This window comes from Python bivittatus, unplaced genomic scaffold (genome assembly GCF_059951505.1).
Source record: "Python bivittatus isolate LINGU-HERP-01145 unplaced genomic scaffold, Pbiv_v1 ctg000560_np1212, whole genome shotgun sequence".
Taxonomy (NCBI): domain Eukaryota; kingdom Metazoa; phylum Chordata; class Lepidosauria; order Squamata; family Pythonidae; genus Python; species Python bivittatus.
Window position 1 is genome coordinate 9,894,869 of NW_028277083.1, and position 26,803 is coordinate 9,921,671.

At 41.5% G+C, this 26,803-nt stretch overlaps 1 protein-coding gene across 5 annotated transcripts in view; it reads right to left on the reverse strand.

Annotated features, from left to right (window-relative positions):
• LOC103059330 (ankyrin repeat and fibronectin type-III domain-containing protein 1-like) overlaps positions 1–26,803 on the reverse strand; it is a 316,418-nt gene that overhangs the window by 224,256 nt on the left and 65,359 nt on the right. For 4 of the 5 annotated variants that reach the window (XM_088148165.1, XM_088148163.1, XM_088148164.1 and 1 more), the window contains exons 2-3: positions 8,056–8,249; positions 5,910–6,139 (exon numbers count right to left, since the gene is read on the reverse strand). In XM_088148165.1, coding sequence (XP_088004291.1) covers positions 5,910–6,139; positions 8,056–8,128 — 303 coding nt within the window. In that variant the 5' untranslated portion in view covers positions 8,129–8,249. Of the gene's footprint in view, positions 1–5,909; positions 6,140–8,055; positions 8,250–26,575; positions 26,655–26,803 lie in introns of those variants that run through there. The other variant, XM_088148166.1, reaches the window with a different exon arrangement.

A 26,803-nucleotide genomic window follows, 5' to 3' on the forward strand; every position in this document is an offset into this window, starting at 1 on the left:
TCTTCAAGTTGCCAAGGTTGAGGAACCCTGCCCTACAGCCTCCCTGGCATACACAGATTCTTGCTTTCTTCCGGCTACCCAGAATACTATGCGAACAGCTACTGCTTCTCCCTCTTTGCAATGTCTCCACCCCCAAAGAAAACTCACCAGGAGAAAGGAAGACAACAGAACTCCATGAACTGAATGCAGCATCTCTGGGTTATGGTGTCTTCTTGTTTCCCTCTTGTTTTATGTTTTATGTTAGGTTTCCCTCTTGTTTTATGTATTCATTTTGCTCTCTGTATTGTCTTTTATTAGAGAAACAGCTTGACATAGTGGTTCAGGCATCAGGCTAGAAACCAGGAGTCCATTTGTTCTAGTCCCACTAGAAGCCAACTGGGGCTGGTCACTCTCTCTCAGCCCTAGGAAGAAGGCAATAGCAAACCACTTCTGAAATCTTGCCAAGAAAACTGCAGGGACTTGTCCAGGCAGTCATCAGCAGTCAACACTGACTCGAAGGTACACACACACACAAATTGCCTTATCATCATCATCATCATCATCATCATCTTCTCTTTTTTCCCCCCTTTGGTTTTAGATTAAAAACAATTTTTTCTTTAGAAAAGCAACATTTACAACAAATTCAGTAGCAAAGTGCTAATGTTTTGACATTGTAACTTCCCCTGCTTTTTGAAGAAAAGGAATTAAACCTTAAAACAGGTTGACTTCATGCACCTATTGGGTGAGGGAGAGGGTAGAGGAAAAAAACACATAAAAAATCCTCTATCAGTGCACCTGAAGCTCTTGACAGCACTATCTTCCCCAGTTGAAGGATGGAAATGAACCCCGTCTTCAATAAGGAACCTATCTCTGTAATTGCTATGAGTACACACTGACTTGATGACAAATAATCAATTAGTTAACCAGTGCAAAGACTCAACTTCTTGAGAAGCCTAAAATGCTGGGAAAGAGGGGAGGAAAGGGAAGGTGATGATGACCAGCAGCAACGTAGATGGGCTTGATGACAAGAACAATTAATGCACCACTGACAGGCCAAATTGAGGACAGATTATTCAGGAGAGACTCAGTGTGTATGGTTGTCAAGAGTCAACACTGACTTGACAACACCAACTAAATCAATGTCACTGCTTCTAATCAAATGGCCAACGCTGTCCTAGAGCTGCATGAATTATTACTAAACATGGCCTTAAAAAATGACTCGGGTCTGAAAAATGGATTGCTACAGTGTCAGAAAGAAATTAAAATTCTTTAATTTCTTTAAAATTAAAGCTCATTTGGAAGATGGGTGAAATTTGGCTTCAAAAATCGCAGCTCTGTTCTCTTCCGGAGTGGTCTATTCAAGCCCAGAGGCATAATTTCTATTATTCCTGAGAGACAAACAAAGGTGCTGCTAAAAATAACCCATTCTCAGTTGGATCACCGGTGTCAGACTGTTTTGTTTAACCCACAAGCAAGTTACACCGGGCTATTTCAAAAGGCTTGATTTTTTTATCAAACTAAAGGTTGCGATGCTGACATCACAAACGTCCACATGCTGAAAAACTCTTCTCCCCTGTGACTCTGAGATTGCTGGAAGCTTAGAACAATAATGCAAAATCACCCCAGGATGGGAAAATACAGAACCACTGGAATCTGTTGTCTACTGTACACATGGTGAGAAGCCACATCTGGGTTTCTTTTGTTCCTCCTTCGCTACCCTTGGCAAATGTTGAGTATTACAATTATTATTGCTACATTTCTAGGCAGAAATGGAAGAGATTCATTTGCTTGTGATATATTGTGTTTACAGTGGCTGTCTGCATCACTGCCAAAGTGGGTGTCTTCTGCACAACATGCGTGGATGAGACACCAAGCACACATATTTTATCAGGGCATTGTTTCTGTTTCACACACAGAAATCAGTACATTTCCAGAGGTAATCGATTGTCACTCTGTGGTCTCTATCAACCAGAAAAGGTCTTCTTTTCTCTTACACTTATGTGTGAGTGCAAACATAGCTGCACAATTCCCAGAATGCACCCATTAGCCGCAACTGTAGGTATGGCAATTGTAGAGGTTGCAAACATTAGAACCTCCTGGCAATACAGTATAAAGGACTTACTCATAGATGGTTCCTCTTAAAATAGATTAATAGTTTTTAAAAACTATATCAAGGTCTAACTATTTTCCTGGTGCCTAGTATCAAATCTATGAACTCTCACAAGCTGTGATACCATATTTTTTTTCAAACTCTTATAAAGTCACACTTTGTTTTCTTCAGGTGACAGATCCTTAAACAAACTTCACAGATGTTCAGCTTCAAGAGACAATCAGGATTTCCAAAGCAATTTCAGAAAAAGAAAGTATAGAATAATAATGAAAACATTCAAAACTCTGGGAAGGAAGTGCTTGGTTTCATAGTAGTCTCAGGGCCAACTTCTACAGGTATTAATCCTTCAAACGTACAGAATTAAAATTATATCACTCATACTTTAAACATCAGGTGAGCAAAGTTGCACACACAAAAAACAGTTGTTAGCACTAAAGCATGTCCAACTACAGAAGAATTGCTATCAATACAAAGGAACCAGAGTTTGGGTTAGACTCAGTGTCAAATCTCAAATGCCTACAAGGCAATTTTAACATAATTAACAGAAACAGGACTTCAGCTCATTTGGGGCATTTATAACTTGGAGTCCAACTCCAAACCACTCCCACTTCTACAGAGGAAATGTAATTAGTCATATAGGTTCAACTCAAGATGGGAAGAAAATCCAAGGAAGATTAGTCCAAGTGATACAGACTCTGGAATGTTATTTTCCATTTTAGCTGAATAAATCTTTAGAATTGCCTCGTTCCATGTTAAATTCTTCCTAGATTAGAACTGTCTACTCCTTGATGCAGGCATCCTCCCTCCACACCACCAGACCCCTCCCTCCACACCACCAGCTCTCTGCCAACCTGATTGTTATATATTCTCTCTCTTAATTTAAAATTAAATAGGAAGCTAACATGCTGCAAAAGAAAGGGCCTCCCTCCAACATTATTCATGTTTTCAACAACACCACGTCTGGGCCCTAAGAAATTGGAAAACTGATTACAAACCAGTACTCCCCTTCCCAGGGGATGTCATGGGTGGGTAGGGGTAGTCAAACGTAAGCTGAAGTGGTAGAGGCAGATGGGACGGAAGGCCTTCCCCCCACCAACCAGGAACCCTTCACTTCTGTTTCAATTCATAGGAGAATAAGCCAACCCTGAGCCTTCCTCAGCGAAAGATTAGCAGCTGACTGAACCCTGAAAGCTCCTTCAGCCATGAACCTAAAGCTTCATGCAATAAATGCACATTAATTCTCTTTCAGGACCATGAGAGCATCATCATAAAGTCATGGATCTGGACAGGCCATCCACATCCCACTGTAAAATCAAGATGACAGAATGTCACAGTAAGAAAGACAATGCACCATGCAACAGTGTGGCATGTCACAAACTTCACCATAAGGATGAATCCCTCTTCCTTGGAAACGGAGACCCTGTTCTACTTTCCGTGACTCAAACATGTCACCTCCAGCTATTTTTTTTTTTCTCCTAGGAACCATGCCATTTGTTGCATGTCAGGATGCTGGAGATTTGAAGAAACAAATCAAAATTTGGCCAGTATCTCACTGCTAAAACAAGTCTGTGCAAGTTTGCCATCTGTACATTTTGGCTGTGTTCCCCTTGTTTGGGCCCGCAACCGTGTCATAGAATCTTTGTTTCAGCAGCTAATATGCTTTCAATTCATTTCTGGCACAGCGTTGTGAATGCCAACAAAATTATGACAATCTCAAGCCGGGCCTTTCTAAAGGCATCTTCTCCTTCCCAATCTGCAAACCCAGAGATGGAACTTCTGAGAAACACAAAAGTCTAAAGGGCAAAGGGATTGAACAGTCCAGGGACTGCCACATCTCATTTTTTTCCACAGATCAACTTGTGCTATTGAAGATGTAAAAAAAAGAGGAGGAGGAGGAGGGGGAGGGGGAGGGGGAGGGGGAGGGGGAATTGTTGTTTCTCCCGTGGACTCAGAGAAAGAAGCCAGGCCTTATATCGCAAAAGTGAAAAAATGAAGAATGGCTAGTCAAAGTGCAAATTCCCTTCTCTACTTTTAATATATGGCAGCTTAACTCACAAAGAATTGGCAGAAAAAAGGTGCTTCTTACCCCAAAGCAAAGATGATTCCCTCTAAACATTGGAAATTCCTTATGAGTATGCCTGAAATCAAAGGCTGCTGCTTTAATTCACTTGCTGATTCTTATTTTCCATTCTCTTCCAACAGGTGCATCGAGAACTGGCTTCTACCGTGCAAGTTCCCCCATCTCATTCATGGAATTTTATGGGATCAATCTACCATTTGTAGCATTCCCAGGGTTTTGTTCCACCACTTCCTCTGCTGCAAACAGCATCTTCTGACTGGAAGCACTATAATCCATCTTTCTGGAAGCACTTAAAATGTCTCCTCAACCTTCTACGGTCCTTCTTGGAAGATGAAACCAAGACAACTAGGGGCTCATCTAAACCCCATGAGAAAGGGATGTAAGGAAATTGTAAACTGAAGCACCAGATGATTTATATTCTGGGGCCACACAATTACATTCAAATAAAAGTAGAAGGAAATCAACAACATGCTTTAAAACAAGAGTTCGATGGTTTTATGGTGGGTGTTCTGCCCATCTCTTAGCCAAACAAGTTTCCTTCTTCCTCTGTTCCTCACATTCTTTCCATGCACTCATATGCATAATGGCCACTCTGCCTAAGGCAGGATTGCTTTTCAGCAGAAGACACTTGATCCCATCATTACAACCTTAAGGCTGGTAATGAGATCAGGAATTCGGCACACAAATGTTGAGATCAGGTATCTTTCAGGTATCAGAAAGGGAGCTTATTAAATTTTAAACAGAGTATGTCCTTCCTCTGTTGTTTCAGCTGCTGAGCTATTTTCTCAACCCCAAACCTACCTCTAACCCACAAGGATAAAGTGTAGAAAGCTTAGAATCTTCTTTCACAGTATCCCTAAGTTCAGACTTTCTCACCTTCAACATAAGTCAGGAACTCTGTTAGTATAAGAATGTGTGTGTGTGTGTGTGTGTGTGTGTAAATAAATTTTAAAAACCCACTTACTGAGACTAGTCTTTTATAATTCAGAACAACTTTGCCAAGTTAACAAGATAAGTCAATCTTCTCCCGCCCATACTGCATTTTGGTTTAGCGCAGTGTTTTTCAACCTTGGCAACTTTAAGATGCGTGGACTTCAACTCCCAGAATTCCCCAGCCACTCTGCTTTCTCACTGGATTTTCTCACCCCCAAAGACCTCCCTCACCATTGATCAGTTTTGGCACTCCATTATAGCACCCAGTCCTATTCTTGATGTTTCCTTCTGTATTTAGATTTTCTCAGATCAACCTAGATATTTATATCATATATGCATGCTTGTGTTCTGGTATTCCTATATTTTCTTGCAGCTGAAATGATGACTGTAATTCTACTGCTGGATTATTTGTAAATCAAGGGTTTACAAGAACAGGGACAAACAGAACTATTCTGTTTTGGTGTTTGTGTGTGCATGTACCTACATATCGGTACATAGATATAAATAAATTTACTTCTGACAAATGCAGGGCTTCAACTGATTATTCCAAAGGTGAAAGATGGATTGGACAAGGGTGTGAAAGTGTGCTGAACATCCTGTGGCCTAGTCAAGGCCAGGTGTGCCTTGGGGAACCCAGAAGAGCTACACAATCTGAAATATTGAAATAGCTAACAGAGAGCCGCCATTTTGTCCAACCAAGCCAAACCATCACCAAGTTCAACAGCTACTTGGGGAGAAGATGCCAATTTTCCCAAGTTGTGGCTTTTGAGCAATTAAGGGAAAAACATTGAGCTATTGGGTACTCACGAACTGTCTCCGCAGCTTGGTTTTGACTCGCTCCGTCTTTGTTTCAGTAGGGTGGAGAGAATAACTGAGGGAGCTTAGGTGATTGTCCACTGAAAGACTTTTCCTCATGTAGAAGGAGCGAGTTCGGATGGACCTGAAAGGTGCCTCGTCCATCACAGTGCAGAGTCGGGGCTGCATGGCAGGATCCCTCCCGGGCCCAACGCAGTCATCTTCAAGCTGCCAGGCCTCTCCTGGGGGTGCAAATCAGAGAAGATGGAACCTGAGACATAATACGGAGGACTAACGTTCATAGTTCTCCCACAATATCATCCAACTCACTTTCTGTCAACACTTCTACCAAGAATAAAGAAAAGTGTCCGTGATCTGCAGCCAAGATTTAATGGTTTGCTGCACAACTACTGAGAGAATTGTATCATTTCACCAAGAATAAAGAAAAATGTCCGTGATCTGCAGCCAAGATTTAATGGTTTGCTGCACAACTGTTGGGAGAATTGCATCAAATCATACCAGTAGTGTCTTCCCAGCGAAATGCAATTTCCACTGGTTACTAATAGAAAATATTATCAGTTCTCTAAGGTGTCTGTATCCAAGCCATAACTTTATGCAAAGAACATACATACTTTATGGATAATATGAAGGTAACAGCACTGACCTATATTACAAGGGTGGTCTAAGGACAATAGAAATAATGGAGCTGAAAGCTCTGATCATCCTATTGAACTAAATCTCTACCAGTGTTTCTCAACCTCAGCAACTTCAAGACGTGTGGACTTCAACTCCCAGAATTCCCCAGCCAACCATGCTGGCTGGGGGATTCTGGGAGTTGAAGTCCACACGACTTCAAGTTGCCGAGGTTGAGAAACACTGATCTATACAATGGCTTTTATTAAAAGACAATATGTGCCTTATTTGATGACTCTGGCTTCTTGCAGAGGGAAGAGATCCTTTGCCAATTTCATTTTGGGGAAATAAAATAAGGTAATGAGAAAGAATGAAGTCAGTCAGTTTGAAGCTTCGGTCTATATAGGCTTCAAACTGACTGACTTCATTCTCTCTCATTACCTTGTTTTATTTCCTCAAAATTAGGACATAAATAAATAAATAGAGAGAAAGAGAAAGAGAAAGAGAGAGAGAGAGAGAAAGAGAAAGAGAGAGAAAGAAAGAGAGAAAAAGAAAGAGAGAGAGAGAGAGAGGGAGAGAGAGAGAGAGAGAGCAAGCGCCCCAAAAGGCAATTTTGAAGCATGAGACCATTTTTCTTTTTTTAGTACAAAAGTATCAAGAATCCCTTTTACGACAACTCTTCAAAGCATGGTGCTCCATGAGATACAAGAATGTTCTGCACTTTTTGGCAATGAAAATCGGGGGGGAAACAAAACAAGCTTTCTAGAACTTAAATTTAGGCAGAGAAGTTTGCAGCATTAAAGAAGAGGACTGTTTACATGGCAGATGTCTTAACATTTCAGCTGACTGAACAATGTGACATTCTATCTCTCTCTCTCTCTCTCTCTCTCTCTCTCTCTCTCATATTTATATAGCCACCCATCTCGCACAAGGTGACTCTGGGTGGCGTACAACGATCAAAAAAATAAATACATAAAAACAACTACATATAAAAAACTGTAAACACACACATTTCAAGCACCCAACAGTCAGAAAAAACACACGTTTAAGCTGAAAAGCCTTTCAGTTCTTATAGAAAATACACATAAGAAAAATGGGGTTTCACCCCAACGAGGAACACCATTTCTACCTAAATTCATAGACGTCTTTAAAAGCGATCTATAAATGCATCTAAGCGTGAACCAATGTCACAGGAGCAGAACCCGTGACCGTCCCTGTTTTAATTTCGAAAGCTATCAGCCTTTTTCTTCAAAGGTCCAAACACAGCCACCCACCAGGCTTGGACGAACTGAACAAACCTGGCAAGGTGGAACTTTATCTACGTGAACCTTCTTCAACCAAGGGCAGGACAAACTGTCAATGCAGAGGCCATTTTTCTGAAGCAACTCTTTAAACGCCAGAAGTTTAAATTAGACATTTGTATCAATGCAAGGATTCTCCGGAGAAAAGATATGCAGAAGCCCAAAGCAGCATATACATTGAATTAATGAACGAGAACGAACGTCTTACATTTCTGAAGACTTACCAGTAGAGGGCACGGTGCATCCTTTTTGACAATCCAGGGCAGAGGAATTTCGGAACTGCTTCTGTTCTGGCATCTCTTTCCTGTATACTTTGGAGTCTAAAAGAGGAACGCGGCTTATGACAGGGGACTGTGGAATACTTGGAAGAGTCCGCGACTTGCCTAAAAGAGGTCTCTGAGACTTTCTGTCGAGGGACCTTCAAAAGAAATGAAATCAACAAAAAAATGAATTAGCTTCGCTTCCAGAGTAGCCATGGGGTTTCAGATTTGAGGAAAAGAACAGACTTGCCCTCTTGGAATAAGCAACGTCATTGAGATTGCTTCAGATATTCCCTTCGTATTTTTTTGGGAGGCTGGAAAATACATTTGAGCCATTATTCCAAATCTTATGTTCCAGAAATAAGGAGGGCAGGGAAAATCACAGGAGGGGGAGATGCTCTCAAGGTTTGCACCCCACCATATAAAGGTGCCTAGAAATGAAAGCAGGACTATTGACACTAGGAAGGATGTAGCAACTACGTCCTAAACTTTTGCTACTGGAGGCCCAACGTTCAATCTTCTACACCAATTGTTACACAAAGGGAGTAGCAAAGCTGGCTCTAAGGAAGAGTAGGGAGAGGAAGGCACAGCAAGGAACCCACATTTATAACCTGAAGACCTACTTTCTGTAAAGCTTTCATCCCATTTCTCTTGCCATACTACTTAGGGTGAAAAGAAGGGAGATTGGATACACAATGATTCAACGTAAATACACAATAGTTCGAGTTCGTTATGCAATACTATTTATACAGTATTGTACAATAATACTGATCCAGCTTACATACAAATTTGACTTAAGGGCAGGCCCTGGGAACAGAACTCGTTCTTAAACTGGGGACTACCTGTAATCAACATGAAATACTTCGCCTTAATGATGTCTTACACCATCATTGCATTACACCACAACTTTGTTCGTTTCAATTTAGCTCGATGGATGCTTGCGCCCAACTCCAAGCAGTCTATAAAGCATACTTAGCCTGTTCCATGAACCCAGCCAAAGATAGATTACTCAATAAGCCAGGGCTAACATTTATTATAGGTTAATAAAAACTGTAAACTTACTTACTGCCTATAAACCCTATCAGCCAAAATGCCTCCATTTCAACTGACCATCTTAGCTTGAAAGATGACACAGACTTTCCTACAATGGAATCCATAATGGTCATGCAAGTTGAAAGTTTCTCACTGTCGTTTCTAGGTAGTTTTCTTCATTGCCCATTTCAAAAAAAAAATCTAAATGCTTTCAATGCAACAGAGAGCTGAATGCTCCACACCCCCATCCCAACCTGTAGAGGACAGGCCAGGTTCATGCATCCTGCTAGAACATAACATAGTTTGTAACTCATGGTTTATGGCTCCGTTTGGAAAATGAAGCAACTAACAGGGACTTCGACAAAAAGCCATGAAGAAAGCCACATATTCTTTTCTTTTTTTTAACTTGTTTTTCTCTCTTTTTAACCATGGATGCTCCCTTAAGTCATTCAGGGGTCAGGTGGCCTTCTAAAGCTAAATAAATAAATAATAAACCCGCGGGTTTGCCAATATGTGAAATGGGTCACTTTTAGGGGGAAAAGACATCTTCCATCACTTTTCACAGCCTGAAAAAAAGGTTACCCTGCCCTTTTTTCTTGGTAGAACGCAGCAGCACTGAGGACAGAAAAATCATTACCCTTATTTTATCTTTTCAACAGAGTTCACTGCTGCATTCAGCTACAACAGTGTTTTTCAACCTTGGCAACTTTAAGATGTAGGGACTTCAACTCCCAGAATTCCCCAGCCAGTATGCTCTTGCTCTTGAAGATGGGTGGACTTCAACTCCCAGAATTCCCCAGCCAGCCATGCTGGCTGGGGAATTCTGGAAGTTGAAGTCCACCCATCTTCAAGTTGCCAAGGTTGAGAAACACTGAGCTACAATATAGTTTGTTCAGCTTTATTACTCTTCAGCCACCACAGTTAAGCAAGCCACAGTTCCAAGATGCACAAACTCTGTTTTCTTAGTCTCTATTTCAGCTCTCACCATTGAGAACTTCCTTCTTAAATCTAAGAATTTACTTCTCCTGCAGTTTAATGGCGTGCTCAGCCTCAGGTTTAAACCAGGACAGCCAAACCAATCGTATCATCTCATAATGGTGCTTTCCCCTTTGTGAATATCCTTCTTTTGTATAGAGGCTTACTGCATGCTAAAAACATTAACACCACCTTGTTAAAAGAGAAGAAGAGGGCACGGGCACAGAAGGTTACTTTTCAAAATCAACAGGGAGGGGACAATAAAGACCAATTCAGAATAATGCCCATCAATAAGTACTGGAACAGTTGGGGTATACATCTTCACAAACTCAATTTAAAGGAGACTTTTACCTTTTTTAATAGCAGAAACAGGAGCGGCTTGATGCAAAAAGAGATCAGATGCAAAAAAAATGTGTAAAGTAGGCATTTAGAGACTGCGAGACGCATTCGTTAATCAGAACCTTGCAAGCATGCTATGAAGTCCTGAAGCCCTGTCTTTCTTCCCCAACCCCATTGGAATTATTACTGCCCCATCTAGTGGAGGGCACTGCCTGAAATAGGAAAAGATTATGTTATTCCCCTATACCCTGTGGTTGCTACAGCTATAATGTCTTCGAGCAGCCGGGGGGGCTGGGGGGGGGAATAGAAGGTAGGTATGCAGTTACCATCCCATTGCTCATGATGAGATTATTTCTTCCATAGCAAGAGCAAGAAGTTGGTAATGACCAGGCTTAGCAAGATGACACTTCCATCCTTCAACCTGCAAATATGACAGACAAATGTAAACTTTTTTTTATGGTTCACAACTCTCTGGATGCATTTTGATCTCTCCGAGTTCTTTTTTCACTTCTTATACATCTTCTAAATAGTTCCTTATTCACCTGGATCTGCCCCTGCCAACAAGATCCAGGAACTAGAAAAGAGAGCGAGCGGTTTCTCTTCTCACCAACAGATCCACCTAAGAGCAAGGTGATGGCGTATTCCAGCCTGGCGAAATACGTAGAAAATGTATAGAAATGATAGTCCGCTACCCCAGCAGAAGAAAAAAAAAATCTGCATTCCAAAAGACACCCAAAAATACACATTCCACTATCTGAATACTGCTGGTTTGGTTTCATAATTCCTGCAAAGAATTCAGACAGCTTCTCTTTGCATCGTTGTTGCTACGGAAGGGGGACACATACAACACACTTTCATTAACATGCACGCATGGGTGTTTGTAGGGTCTGTAGGATGCCTAGCTTGTCCCTAATACCCAATTTAACATACAGGGATGGAGTCCCACCTAACTACCTGTGAAGTGTGGCATCTGGTCCTCAATAAAGTTTCTCAGAAAATCATCACCAGGTCATATCAGGCAACACTTGGTCCAGACAGAATCTACCCAGCCTGTCCAAAACCTAGAGAGGGCCTCTCAAGGATCTTCCCATTCTACAAGATCCAGTGTCACGGGCTAGGCAGGCTTTCTCGGGGAGGAACCCTACTCTTTGGAACATCTTCCTCCCAGAAGTGAGGCTGAACCGCTCCCCCCTTGTATTTAAGAGGCAAGTTAAAAACGTGTTATTCCAGTGGGTGTTTGGTCCCTCGTTGGTCCTGGTGCCTCTTGCATGTTTAATTTATTAGAGTTTTAATTGGCTGTGCTGTTCCCCGCCCAGAGTCCTAATAGATTGGGCAGCTCCTAAACACAATAAATAATACAACAACTCCCCGTGCCTGGCCTTGAAGTCACAGCTATTGCAGTACCCCAACTCCAGCCAGGCAGACCTCCAAAAACACCTCTGTTTTTGCCCGGTCAGATCTTGGCAATACATGCCAGCCTTGCCTCTCATCCCCAGTTATGGTGTGGATGAGGAAGGTCTTGTTCCAGACAGACTTGGGTTTAGCAGCAGCAGCCTGAAGCCAATTCTCCCAGGGATTTGTCCATAGGTCAAGGCATTAGGGCCACAAACGGAGATTGGCACTAAATTGCCCACCTTCCTTTCCCTGGAATGCCTCCCAGATGTGGGAGAACAGCTGTGGGATCCCCAGGAAAAGACGCATCCCTTGGAAGGGTTGCAGACTAGAGGCAACATTTGTTTGCCAAAATGCTTCTCCCAAATAAGTTCCAAAGTACTGCACAGCCGTTCTAATAAGCTGCATAGAGCCCTATAAATAACCACCACTTTGCTTTGGGAATGTGGAAGAGTTCATAATCAAGATTTGACAAGGATTAAAAATCTTGTAGCTGAAGCAATCAACCAGTTCTCATCACGCTACCTGCTGAGCAACCAAATGAGAGCGAGATACGGTATTTTGCTACCCAGATGCCACCAGATGTCTCTGGCATCTGGGATTAAAGCTACGATACGAGGAATGACAAAAACAGCCCCACCAAATGCTGATGGGTTGAACTTGATCATTCTACTGAAGCCTGACTTTATTTGCTACATTCACACATCGGCTTAAGCCATTTGTTTAGTTTAGTTTAGAAGTAGCATGTTACCGTACAAACCCAATCGCTGTGGTTGGCAAACCATGACTAATCGTTTAAGATCTAGATAGTGTGTACCAGGATACTATGGTTTACTCTTATTGTGATGCACAACCCAGATCCTATAGTAAAGCCACGCTGACTTTGGAAGAATCACAAGTTTGTGGAAGAGCCCCAGAAAACTGCACTTCACCCTGTTAGCTATGTTATATTTTTCAATTTAGACAATGGACTATTGATATGATGCACAGATCCTTACACGTTATACACTCTCCACCAATTTGGTGGATCATGTTAGGCACACATGCTTGTATGGGTTGTTTTCAACTGAAAAACAACATCAGAAGCTCTACTGGGAGCAGAAAAGGACCCCAGAGTCTCGGGGAAATCCTGAAAAATCGTGCTGCTCAAATCCCAACCCACCTGGAAAACCTTTCCTTCTTTTTGCATTTCTCCCAATTCAGCCTCAAAAGTTGGAGGATTCTTTACCGTTGGGCAACACACCATGGAGGCAATAAGGGCAGAGAAGTAGCAATGTTACCCTGCCCTTACCACCACAGTGATGATACCGAGAATTTGAATTGTTTGGATGAAAGATTTGGTGGCAATTGTTTTGAAAATTCAGTTTCTGGACTTAATCATGAATTGTCTTTCACCTTAAGGGAAGAGATCAGGTAGCTTGGGGAAACTAATGGCAAAGGTCACATTAATTAATTAATTAATTAATTCACAGGTGCATTCCTTTTTGGGCGTTTATCATCTTAGAAGGCCACTTTGTGAATTGCCCAATTTTCAGCCAACTTTGGCTAGTCTCCCCCACCACCACCAAAAAATACTAAGCATGATTAGACTTGGTCAGGACTTGAATGAGAGCCCACCAGGCTATCCCAGGGCTGGGGACAGGACTGGGGAGTGAAAACAACATCCTAGAAGCAATCAGGGCAAGCTTCCATATGCATTTATTTATTTATTTATTTTTATGAATCCAATTTACACGCCGCCCATCTCACTATGTAAGTGACTCTAGGTGGCTTCCAAGTAAAAAAGAACTATAAAAATCTTTAAAAACTGATACAAAGCGAAAAAGCTAAAAATGCCAAGAAAATCATGTGGAAGTATCCAGATAGCATTGTAAGTTGAGCTCAGTTTGAGAGTATTTTCCTTCATATAACTGATCAGATAAAACATGTCCTAGGTGACCACACATCCTAGCTTCCACTGACAGTCCAAGGAGAAATGTTTAGAGTAGTGTTTTTCAACCTTGGCAACTGTTTAGAGTAGTGTTTTTCAACCTTGGCAACTTTAAGATGTGTGGACTGATTCAGATGGAGTATATGTCAGAGGAGCCTCTAGATCAGTGTTTTTCAACCTTGACAACTTTAAGATGTGTGGACTTCAACTCCCAGAATTCCCCAGCCAGCCATGAAGTGATTGAAGTCCCACACATCTTAAAGTTGCCAAGGTTGAAAAACACTGATCTAGAGGCTCCTCCGACATATACTCCATCTGAATCAGTCTTACTCTCATCTCACTAGACAGTTCTATCAGTATCCACGACCTCATTGCTTCATCAGGCATTCAGAGGATAACGATGGGTGAATATTCATTTCCGTTGCAATTGTGTTTCTTTTGCTCCCTTTAGTTACACTGCAGCTCAATGCTAGCTTAGAGAAATCATGTATTCCACGCTCATCAAATGAAGAAAAACTGTAGGGGTCCAGGGAAGATTTGATCCACAGGATTGTCGCACAACTGCTACATACATCTTGGACCTTTGGGAAGAACAAGGATCGACTGGCTACTTAGTCCTGCCCATTTCAATGCGGGAGTCATTTGCTTGAGTCAACCATTCCCGATAATGCAGTGGCCCACGCCAGAGTCCTGTTAGAGATGAGCTGGTGAAAAAGCTGGAATCACGAAGGCTGTGGAGGTTTGATCTCCCAAAAAGCACAGCACCACCAGCAGAACAAGGGTCTCTACAACTCTTTAAAGCAGAGGCACCTTCTCCTGAGATTGCACAACATTGGGAAAAGGCACAGCTGTCAAAAAGTGCCCCACAGATGTTCCACTTGTGCACCCACGTATTCCTAAGCACCTTCCCAGGATCAATACTGAAGTGCTGCCCACCTCTACAAATCACTTGGCAAATGTACAAAGTTTTCAAGGAGGCTGCATGAACAATCCTCTTCCACCCAACTCTCCAGGATGTCACTGTCAGACTCCTTTACTCTTCTCAGTTGATCCTCTGATGGTCCGCAGTTCACCTCTACTCAGAGTTTGGCCAGATTAAGTCCATCGTTCCAACTGAGAAGCACAAATTCCCAGGAAACAGAGAGTGCCCAGCAAGGCAACTTCATAATGCATCTTCTCTTAACTTCAACTCAGGAATTAGCTGTCAGGACGTTTGTATGAAATATACTTTCAATTTTAATTCAGCAAACAAAGGAAGACCTGTCATTCACAAAACATTTTCCAATCTGACCCATTATAGTTTCCCACAATGACATGAACACTGGGATGGAAGAGACAGCCCACAAACAAAAGTAACATTCCAGTGAACTGTTTCAATTCCAGACTGAGTTGACCAAGTCTACCTAGTTTAATGCATGTGTCCCTTCTGGTACCCAAACATTTGGTCTGCTCTTATGCTTGGGGCCATTAACCTAGTTTAGTCCATGGCTGGCTGAGGAATTCTGAGAGCTGAGGTCCACACAGCTTAAAGCAGCCACGGTTGAGAAACACCGGTTTAGTCAGTTTAATTTAGTTTAGTTCGTTTTGGCAATCAAATGCCTTTTCAAAAAATTAAGCAGAGAAGGAGCCTTCTAGAAGCTTGAGAACGTGAAAGTCAAGTCCCTCTTAAGTATGACATCATTTGAACCAGGTGTCATGACAACTGGAAAAAGCTCTCTGCATTCCAACGCTGACATACTTTATTACCCAGCTTCAGAAAAAGAAAAAGAAAACCCTTCTCTGACTTCTAAAATATTTAAATTCAAGCAATGTAACTATGCAAAATACGTAGATATGTGACCAGGTACATCGTTAATGATGGAAAAGACCTATCTTGTTCCCTGCTTCCCTTGCAAAAGTCTAACATAAATTGCTATGGATAACACAGTGTTCTGCGCTCCAACCTCTTTCCTGTTTTGTTTTGTTTTTTTGGCAGAAACACTTAAATTAGCCGTTGTTGGCAGACAAACTCAAAACACAGTGATTTCAAAATATGGATAATCTGTAATAGATGTTACACCAAAAGGGCGGAGAGACAGAACACACAAGTGCCATAGCAGCCAATTCCTTTTATCTCTAAGAAGGGAAAACGGTCTTTAAAAATATCCCTTTGGGGGAAATGTTTCTGCAGATTAAAGCCAGGGCATTGTGGTGTTTCCACAGGGGAAAGGCAGACGACAGCAACGATTAAAATAGGGGACAGTTATCACGTCTGCAGTTGACAAGGAGCTGGGTGGATAATAATTTAGAAGAGAGAGAGATTTTTAAAAATCTAGACCGCTTGGGCAGCAGGTGGAAATGAACAGGATGGAACTGAATGGGGAGAAATGTGAAGTTCTGCATCTGGGAAGGAGAAATGGAAGTCCCAGCTAGAAGGTGGGGAGACTTGGCTTGCCGAACCAGAAGTGAAAAGATTTGTGTGTCCTTCTTCAGTACAAGTGAGACTTGAAGATACAGTATGATGCAACTGCCAAGGGAGGGAGGGAGGGAGGGAGGGACAGACTTTCTTGGGGTGCATTAACAGAAGTATAGAGTTCAATTAATGGGAAGTGATAGATCCATTCTAGTCTGTCCTGGTCAGACACCATCTGAAACACTATATCCAGTTCTGCACACCACAGCTTAAAAGGGACAGTGCTAAATCAGAGTTCAGAGGATGGGGAGTTTGGAAACCAATGGCTAAAGGATCACGGTATGTTTAACCTATAGAAGAGATGATTGATGGGATCTATGGCAGCAGTGTCCAAATAACTGAAGGGTTGTCGCCCAGGAGAGAGAGGGGACTTATTCTGTGCTACCCCCAAGGGTAGGATCAAAATCAATTGAGTAAAACTACCACTTCAGGCTAGACTTCAGGAGGAATTTCCTGATCATGCAAGGTATCAGCCACTGGAACAGGCTGCCACATAAAGTGGTGAGTTCTCCTCACTGGAGGTCTTCAAATGGAAGCTGGATGGTTGTCTGTCACAGATGCTCTACGGCAGTGTTTCTCAACCTTGGCAACTTTAAGATATGTGGACCAACTCCCAGAATTCCCCTGCCAGCATGCTGGAGGAGGAGGAGGATGATGATGATGATGATGATGATGATACCCCAGCCACTGTTAAACAATTTTTGTCCTGGGTCAATGTGCAAACCCATCCCTAGGATCCTTCCCACTTCTTGTTAAATCCACAGAGTTTACTCTTGTTAGCCATAAACAACATAAAATGGAAGGGATGGGGGGTTTCCACAAGAAGGTGATTGGTTTTCATTGGCTCGTTTCAGCTTCCAATTTGCCTATGGCAGGAAAAGCTGAAGACTTCTGCTAGGGGAACAGCAGAAGTTCAACTTCCATGGAACATCTTTAGTTGCCTAAAGAGGAAAAGTCAAATATTCACTGCAAGACAATAAACTCCTGAGGTAAAAGGGGTGCGGGGTGGGGGAATTCAATCCCCCAAATGTGCTTCAGAGCACACAACGGAACAAAAGTAACACTCGTATGCAACTCTTTAAAGCAGCCATTTCTTTTTCTGGGATTGTCAGCAGTGACAAAAGATGAGGCTACTTTAAAGAGTTGTAGGTAAATGCCACATTTATGCTCTGAAGTGCTTTTCTGGAATCAAATCCAGCACTCCACCCAGCCTTACCTCTAACAGATTTCAAGGTGACAACTAAAAGAACCTTGAAACACATCATGAATTGAGCATGAGATCTTTTTTAACGTATAGCTGGAGTGTGCTTCCCAGTATCCTATGGACATCAACTGATTTTTGGAACATAGCTCCCTAGAACATAAATCTTCAGGCAGTTTTAACCAGATAAAAATAAAGTCTGTTTTAAAAGATGTATGTGATAATTGCATAAGCTATGCATCACTGGCTCATTTTGTCCAGGAGTTATTATTTTGATTAAGTTATCAGCAAATTATGAGATAACAGTAATTACTTCAAAAAGCAGCAAATACTAACTCATCAGAGACAGAACATTGCTCATCCAAGTGCTATTATTATCAATGGAAAGCAAGCTAAGCCGTGAATATTCCTATCTCATGCTATTAGCAAGACGTTAAACACAGTCAACTCAACCAAAGAATAACGAAATCATATTTAACAGTCAGGATCTCCTGGGTTTGCCAGTAAAAGAACCTACTAGTTCCAAAAGAGCCCACCAACAGCCATAAGCTGCCTTGAGGAATTAACAGCCCCAACGCCAGCATGCACGAAATCTACAATGCTCCTTTGCAAGCAGATTTTCTATTCTTCATCGTGTCTCATTCCAGCTGCCTGACTCTAAGAGATCACCCAGCAATACCCTTGGATGGCATTGATGCTGAGATGAAGTGACAATGTGCAGGAATACACAGTTCTTCTTTCCTTGGGCCACATTGAATCTTTCTTGACTCTGGCAAGTCATTTTCTACTTGAGTATATTAAGCTGTCATACCCATCAAATCATGTTCAAAAGGCTCTGGGTTGATTTGAACAATCTGTATGATGTCGCTCTGAAGTTGGTTATCCTAAGTCAGGTAGGAAATCTCCATTAGAACAGATCAGAAGACACCATATCTGGCTTAGCATTCAGCTTACAAAGGCAGCACAGGCACTGAATATCTTCAACAAAAATCAGATCTGAGCTCAAAAATCCCAAATATTGAGCAAAGATTCCCTTCCTATATATTTAGGGGTACCGAATTTGGTCATTAAAATTGAGCATTCAATTTACAGGAAAGCTCTACCTGAAATAGGTTATGCTTACATTGAACAGTATAAAGAAAAGGGTCTGCTAAAGATCCTACCTCAGTGTAAGATGAGAGGAAGGTGGATCGGAAGTTAGACCTTCTTGGTGGATGCCCTCATTAGGTGCAACATGCTATTTAGCACTGAAGTTAAATAAAACATTGCTTAGTATAATGTCCACATCCTGATTCCATACCCCAAGGTGGTTTTCATCTTCCTGAGCTCTTAGCCTAGGTACTGTAATGGGAAGAAGGAATAACCTTGAGGAACAGGAGGAAGAGCAGCCATCAAGACAATGGTCAGATAAAAGAAACCTGAGTCTGGGCCAGAACTGTAACCTGAGAAAGCGTCACAGACATAAACCTCCCTAGTTCTTATGAAGACAAAGGGAGGGGAAGCAAATTCAGACTTGCAAGATCCTGTTATTGTAACCTCATAATAAAAGTAGTATGAGCATTCATAACTCTGGTTTCCTAGTCTGGTCTACCTTGAAGGACTGACAGATACCTATCATTCTAACCCTGACATTTCTAGTGCACCAGAGATGAATATCCTGGCAGAGATTTCAGACAGCAAGAGGGCAAACAAGACCTTTTAGTACTACAGAGCTCAGCTAATTATTTAATTTAATGCACTGGGAGATGCAAATAACCTGCTTACTACTTATCAGCCATCAGCGTGACAACAAGCACGCTGATTCTGTTCCGTGAAGTCTGAAAAGATGAACTTCACAGCAAGACCACCACATAGACATATTCATCACCCACCCTTTCCACAGACTAACCTGAATTGGGTGTGCATGTTCCAAAGGCCATTTTCAAGGATTCAGTGAAAAGTTCACAAACAACCTATTAGAGTTAAATAAAACATGTATCCCTTGCTTTATAATACCAATACATTTTTCACAAGTCACAGAAGGAGTGGAAGAAATTTATGGAAACCCTCTTTTATATGTTTTAATAAACTTCCAATTGGGGAAGGATGGTTTATCACCAACTGCAAGACATGAATCAAAGCAAGTACTGTACAACTGGGTTCACAGTGTTCTGTGCCATGGTTTGCTTAATCAATGTTTATAAAATAACCCACCATGAGGTTGGCTCACACACCCTACTAAGCTGTAAACTGTGGTTTACCATCCCAAATGGCTGGGTTTGTGAAACACACGGAGCCAAAATCGAACCATGCTTTGTGTCTTACTGTAATGTGAGAACTAGCCTACATGTTGAATTTACCAAAAAAGGTAAAAACGAAGGAAACACAATTCCCAAATCTCATTTTTACAGATGTTGGAAAGCAGGGTGCCTTTGACCTGTCGTGGGTTTTAACAGCAGGCTAAGTTGTTCATTTAAAATAATTATACTGAGCCTTTTCAAATAATACAGGCAGTTTTTTCACTATTAAAACATCACCAGTTCAGTTATCAAAATCTAAGCAGAACACAATAGTGAAATGGAACAAACCCTTGCTTAATTGATTGAAGCCCTAGTTTACCAAATCTTCCATCTGATGTCTCATAATCTGCAGGCCCCAGCTAAGAGTTGAATTTGGAGCACATGGGGAAGACTACGTGGATTTTCATAAATCTGACTCCCCCAGAGTATATATGAATCATTGGGACATTTTTTAATGTCCATTTCCCTGATCTCCTATGTCTATGTTCCTTGGAATGCACAAAATAATCTTTCTGGTCCTGAGCATACTTCATGCGTGCGTTTATTATAAACTCCACATCTTATGCATTTCCTTTCATGCTGTATTTTTAATAAGCTCATCAGTAATCAGCAAAAGCTTAAGACTCTTCATTCATTTAGTGGTGTGCAAAGCATTTCAAATTCCGAACCACTCTTCTGACCTTATCCAAAGTGTTTAGATGCCACTCCAGCCATTCGAGAAATCTGGCAAGTTGAAAACAGCTCCATTCTCAGCTCAAAAACTTTGAAACAGGGCTTTTCACGCTTGGAAAGAATGATCAGTAAAAGTAAAGCTTTTCCACGGAGAACCACATAAAACAGACAAGAAGAAGACTTCAAAGAGAACTAAAGTGAACTGTAATCTAAAGATGATAAAGAAACCCACTTATTTAAATACTGGGGAATCCAACTCAAAACAGGCCTTCTCAACTTGTTAAACTGAAAGTGACACTTATCAACCATCCTTGTCTTTAGCAAGATTGATTGAAAAGAAAGGAATGGAGTTAAAAGAATTTCAGCAACAGAATGATTTTCCTTTTAGAATCAATATATTCTGATATACATTAAGATGGCAGCATCTTGATTTTCTTTCTAACTGTTTTCTTATCATCTGGGGGGGACAGGAATCTCTCTCTATACTGATAACAAAATCTTGCAACTGTCTGTTTGAGTAATCATCTCTTGAATCTTTATCAGTCTGGGAACCAGCCATTACAAGCCAGGAGAAGAACTACAAAGAAAATGACAGCATAACATTGTCGTAAAGCTGAACATAATCCTCTTATCATGCCTCATTTCAGCTCCATTTAAATCCCTTTCATTTTGTTTCAGGGGTTCAGTCTTCTGACTCTTCAAGGCCCAATGAACATCCATTTGGTGAGAATGGTCTGTCACTGAGTTCTTGTAAGTTCATGGATGGGGCATCAAAGATAGCATCTAGAAACTTGGTCTGCTTCTCTTTTTTTTTTTGACTGCCTTCCATTTTACCAAGCATTGGGGTCTTTTCCAATGACACTTCCTTCGCATTATGTATCCAAAATATTTAGAATTTAGATCCATTCTTAGTGCGTTTACTTCAGCTAGTATCACACGTTTTCCTCTTCTTGCCATCCCAGGTATTCTCAACAAATCTCTCCAGTGCTGTTCATCAAGACCCCCATTTACTTTCACTCAACCTTTCTGATAATCCAAAAGGAGAGGTAGTGCAGCTTCTCCCACAGAATCCTAGAGTTGGAAAAACCTATTTATATCCTTGAATCCAGCACTCTACTCTGTGCACCGGATGCTAAACTGCCGCTGCCCCTTGGACAACGTAGTGGCCAGTTCCAAAATGTAGGTTTCTTCTTTACCTTTTGGGTCACACCTTTCAGATGGTCAGTTTGAGAGCAGGAAGAATCCTAATCCATCTGTCTCTCCCTTTCTCTGAGAGCTTAAGGGAAGATAAACTGTATATGCCAGTGTTGTCCAAACTTGGCCACTAGAAAATGGGTGGACTTCAACTCCCAGAATTCCCCAGCCAGCCATGCTGGCTGGGGAATTCTGGGAGTTGAAGTCCACTCATCTTAAAGTGGCCAAGTTTGGACAACACTGGTATATGCCATTCTGATAAGATTCTAAATAGCTCCTCCTGCAAAACTATTGAGTCTTTAAGACCTGTGGACTTCAACTCCCAGAATCCCCCAGCCAGCATGGAGAATATGACCTGGATAGCTTCTTGTCAGGTTCAGCCCAAGAAACTCCACGGGACGGTTCTGGAATTGCTCAGTACTTTATTAGCTTAAACCTGCTAGACGGAATCTCGCCAGACTAACTCTAACTCCTAAAGTCTGCAACTAAACACTACGAATTCCTTAGGGTTGTGCCAGTCTCATCCTCTTTGCTTTCACACGCTCAGGCTGTGGGCTGAGGAGATGCTTCTCCCCATGACCTTGAACCTCCTCATCCCAGTCCTCCATCACACTTCTAAAGCTAATGCACTGTATATCAGTGTTTCTCAAACTTGGCAACTTTAAGACCTGTGGACTTCAGCTCCCAGAATTCTGGGGGTTGAAGTCCATAGGTCTTAAGGTTCCCAGGTTTCAGAAACACTGGTATATAGGCACCTAAAGTACAATGGTCCCTGAGTTCAATTCCCAGTAGAATTTGAACCCCATAGAATAAGATCTCATTATGTATGTCTGATGATTCCTAACAAGGAAGAAACCAGTCACGTACTTCCTCCTGGTTATCTTTGCAAACTCTACTGGAAGTTACCCCCAGCCCTGAAGTGGAGTAGGAATGCTTTCAATGAATCCTTTATCATGTACTAACATCAAAGGGATCAGGTTACAAACAAACGCACACTCGCGATCAAATAAATGCTCACGCCTATTCAAACATATTGCTCATAGGTATTTATTAAAAAAGGCACCCAGAATTATTCATTAAACCGTAAGGCCCTTTAGAAACCTTTTGTCTTTAATTCTGGAGCTGCCCCCCTGCCCCGAGAAAGAGGTTCTGAACGTGTAATAAATGTAATATAAAAGAATCCAGGCACATGATCTTGAAGTTAGTCTACTAACCATCTGCTTTGCCTAACAGTTATCTGGCTCTGCCACACTTCACTGCCACTTTTGTGACATTAAAAAGGTACTACCTCCTTCAAGCCTACCGCTACGTTATGCTTTTTAGAAAAATAACATCCACCCCCGAAGATTTCACAGTATAACTATCTAGAGCAGTGTTTCTCAACCTTGGCAACTTGAAGATGTGTGGACTTCAACTCCCAGAATTCCCCAGCCAGCCATGCTGGCTGGGGAATTCTGGGAGTTGATGTCCACAGGTCTTCAAGTTGCCACGGTTGAGAAACACTGATATGCACTGCATTAGCTTTTGAAGCTATCCAGGTCCTATTCTCCATGCTGGCTGGGGGATTCTGGGAGTTGTCCACCCATCTTCAAGTTGCCAAGGTTGAGAAACACTGCCCTAGAGTCTTATCAAAGCATACGATTGGACACCGAGTTAGATGCTAATGATTTTACTGCAAAACAATTTCTAGGTTACTTTTTTGTTCCAGCTTCAAGCAGCTTTTGCACAAACAGCTCTCTCGTTGACCCCAGCCATCATTGATTCCCGCAGATGTTTTAAGAACACAGCAAGGCTGTAACTACATCTGTAAACACATCTGCCAGGAAGCTTTAATTTCCTTCTGAGACAACGACGGGGGTCCAGAAGTTTGCTCTGTACAGCAACCATCCCCCGTTCGCCTTTCATGTCCTTGTTTCACTGTTTTGCAACCCGATGGTAAATAAAAAGGGCTTTTAAGAGGCAGTAATAGTGCCAAAGTCATTTGGAGAGAGGAGGGCTACTATATTTAGTAATGTTCACTAAAGTGCTTGCTGCTGAACAAGAATATAAGTGCACTTAGGATATTAAAAACCTGGTGGGATGAAGAGAACTGTTGGGTGCCAGATTTTTTCCCAATAACTGCAGGTGGTAATATCACTCCCCCCTTCCCATTTAATGTTCTCCTGGTGATATACTACATCCCTCCCCTCAACTGTACATTAAGGATGATCTTGAGCTAAAGAAAACATGAAAATATATACCGAAGAAAAAAACCTGGTTGATTTCAAGCATCCTTACACTGAGGGGGAAAAGACATAGTTGAGGCATAACAGATAGAAACCCTTTCAAAAAAGAGTTGCTTGTCTCATCGTAGAATGATACAAACCAGAGAGGAAGGTGTGAATTACAAGCTGCACTTCTCTCAAATGCAAAATAAATCCCAATACAGATATATTCCATTTTAAAAGAGAACTTAAAAGCTGATGGCCACCAGCTCATTTTAGCATTCCTAAACTTAACAAGAGTCCTCCAGGGGATTCACAACCTTAAAACCCAACACGTCATTCAAACAAGTCTAATAAACAGAATTAATATCCAAAGAGTTACAATCATGAAATATGTTCCCCCTTACCTGCTTCCCCCCAGATGTGTTGGACTCCAATTCCCCAACTACTGACTAGGGATTCTGGGCAACTCCCAAACTTCTGGAGAGCACCCTGTTACAGAAGACTGGTATACAAACTCATGTCTTTTATTCATTTGTAAGTTTTGAGACAACAGAAAAAGCTGCAATGTCTGCTTTAAAAGATATAAATAATGAGTGCTTACTTGCCCTAACACACACACACACACACACACACACAACCAAACCTGTCACTAGCTCTTAGAGAATAACCAATTTTCCATCCACTGTATAACCTTTGGCTTTCAATCAACTAATTGTTTCCAAGTTTATATTTTTAAAATCAGCAGTAAGAGCAGACTTATTCATATCTTATTGTAAGGTTTTCTTTTACAGAATGTATTAACATTGTGTTAAGCAACACAAGAGAAATTCAAACACAAGGGCATGAATTCTCTGGTAACTTGTTTGAATCAAGGGTCATAAAGCACAAATGTTTTGTTCTTTATCCCTTAGCGGAAAACAAATCCTAATCTTTGGATTGTCAAAAACTGGGCATTGTTTACTGTTTCTTAATCTCCTCCTCTTCTGCCAGTCATCAGTTACCATCTTTGGTAATCCCTACTTTTCATGCTTTCTAAAGTACTGAGTTGACTGATCATTTTCTCAATTTCTCTCACTGTTCTGCCCGATTCAGACCAAAGCTTTCACATTCTTTATCTACTGAAACCACAACCTTTCCCGGTAAGTCACATCCGAACAAAATAGCAACCTCATCAAACTCACAATGATAGACTTCAAGAAATCAAATCCAGGTTCACCAAACACAAATACACACACACATAGCAAGTGTTTTCCACATAGCCAGTGTTGAGAATAGGAAAACAAATTCATCAGGATCTATGGACAGGAAAGGAAATGGCAGGTGTTACTTCAAAGAGATCTTGTTGCTATCCACAAGAATGGGCAGTGGGCTTCCTTCTTAGCAAAATTATTTACAGAGAAAAAATATCCATGGTATGTTCAATTACTTTCTGGCTCTAATTCTTGCACAATAATGTAATGGTATGTTGGAATGACCTTGAGAGATGAGGGAAAGAGATGCTGCCTAGGGAATGATCAGATAAGAGGAGGCATAGCCCACAGCTGCATAATGGGCAGAGAAAGAAACTCAGAAAGGATCCACCCTAACTTATCTGGCTATGAAAAGAGACAGCGGGAGATTTGTACATTCAGACTTGCAAGATTCCATTAATGTAGCCTTACAATAAAGTAGAATTAGCTCATCTGGTCATGTTTCCTGCCTGGTCTACCTGGAAGGCTGACAATATTTAAATCTAGCCTTTACAATTTGAGGATTTAAAAGAAATTAAAACCGAGATATCATCAATTCTAGGAAGCGCAAGGAAGCCATGTTCTTATCAGCCTCCACCAACATTTCAGAGCCATGAAATGAAGAAGACTGGGCAAAATGCAAGCAACTGTTGCCTACATGGTATCACACACCACACTAAGCTGGGGTAGAGAGCCAGAGAGATGACCTTGAGGGAAACAGGCAAGGACCATTACATAAACAACAAGGGCTGAAATATTCCTTAAGTCTTGGGAAGCAAGATAGCATTGTGAAGAGATTCAGGCAAGCACCTCCCTGATTCACTGGGGTATGAGAGGGAGGGGAGGTAACACACAATCAATCTTGCAAGATTCTGTGGTTATAAGCTATTTTAATAAAGTATAGTTCTAACCTTCCTGTGGAGTCAGTTCTCTGATCTGGTCTGCCTCATAGGGTTGACAGTGGGCAGGTGACCTCTTTGGTTCTATGTTGGGTAATCTAATTGTGCCTTATTCAACAACCCATGTTTCAAGAAATGGATTCATGTGTTGTGTGAATCAGACATGGTGAGGAAATTAATAAGGCTGGGGAAGGGAGGATGGGTAGATATTGAGAGCCAGGGTCTAACCTAAACTGAAGCAATGGAAAATAAGAGGAAGATGTGTCTTGCCAGCTTTTTTTTTTTTTTTAAAGAAATGCAACGTATTCCCAATATCCTCCCGCAGTGTACCGAATGCATTAGCTCCACTACTTATTCACTGCTTCTCGAAAGTGAAGAGCCTAACTATTTTTCTTACACTGCAAAGTAAGCAAGCTTATTTTTTAGATATTTCAGGAGCTGCAGCCCAACGCTCACAAACCTAGCACATTCATTTAGCCTCCCCACGCCCTTCCATCTATTTTGGTAATCATTCGGGTGGCTCCCGAGATCCGAGGAACAACCATATTTCCATCAGATTTCCCTGTCATAACCATGAATACTTGCTCTGTCGGTAGTGCATTCAATCCCCGTTTCTGGGTTTCAAGAAACTTTAAACAGCTAGGAGACGGAAGACCAGTCTGAACCAAATACATTTTTCTGACCTTTGCTTTATTGTGCCATCAGTTCAGTGTAGACTCTTGGTGACCACGTTGATAAGATTTTTCTCCAGGTGGATCTGTCCCCAACCTGACCCTTCAGGTCTTTCAATGGTGCACCCATCGCTGCTCTCATTGAGTCCATCCACCTTGCTGGTTGCCCTTTTCTTCTCTTTCCTTCTAGTTTTTCTAACCAAATCAAAAAAATAAAATACTTCCTGTTCCATCCTGTCT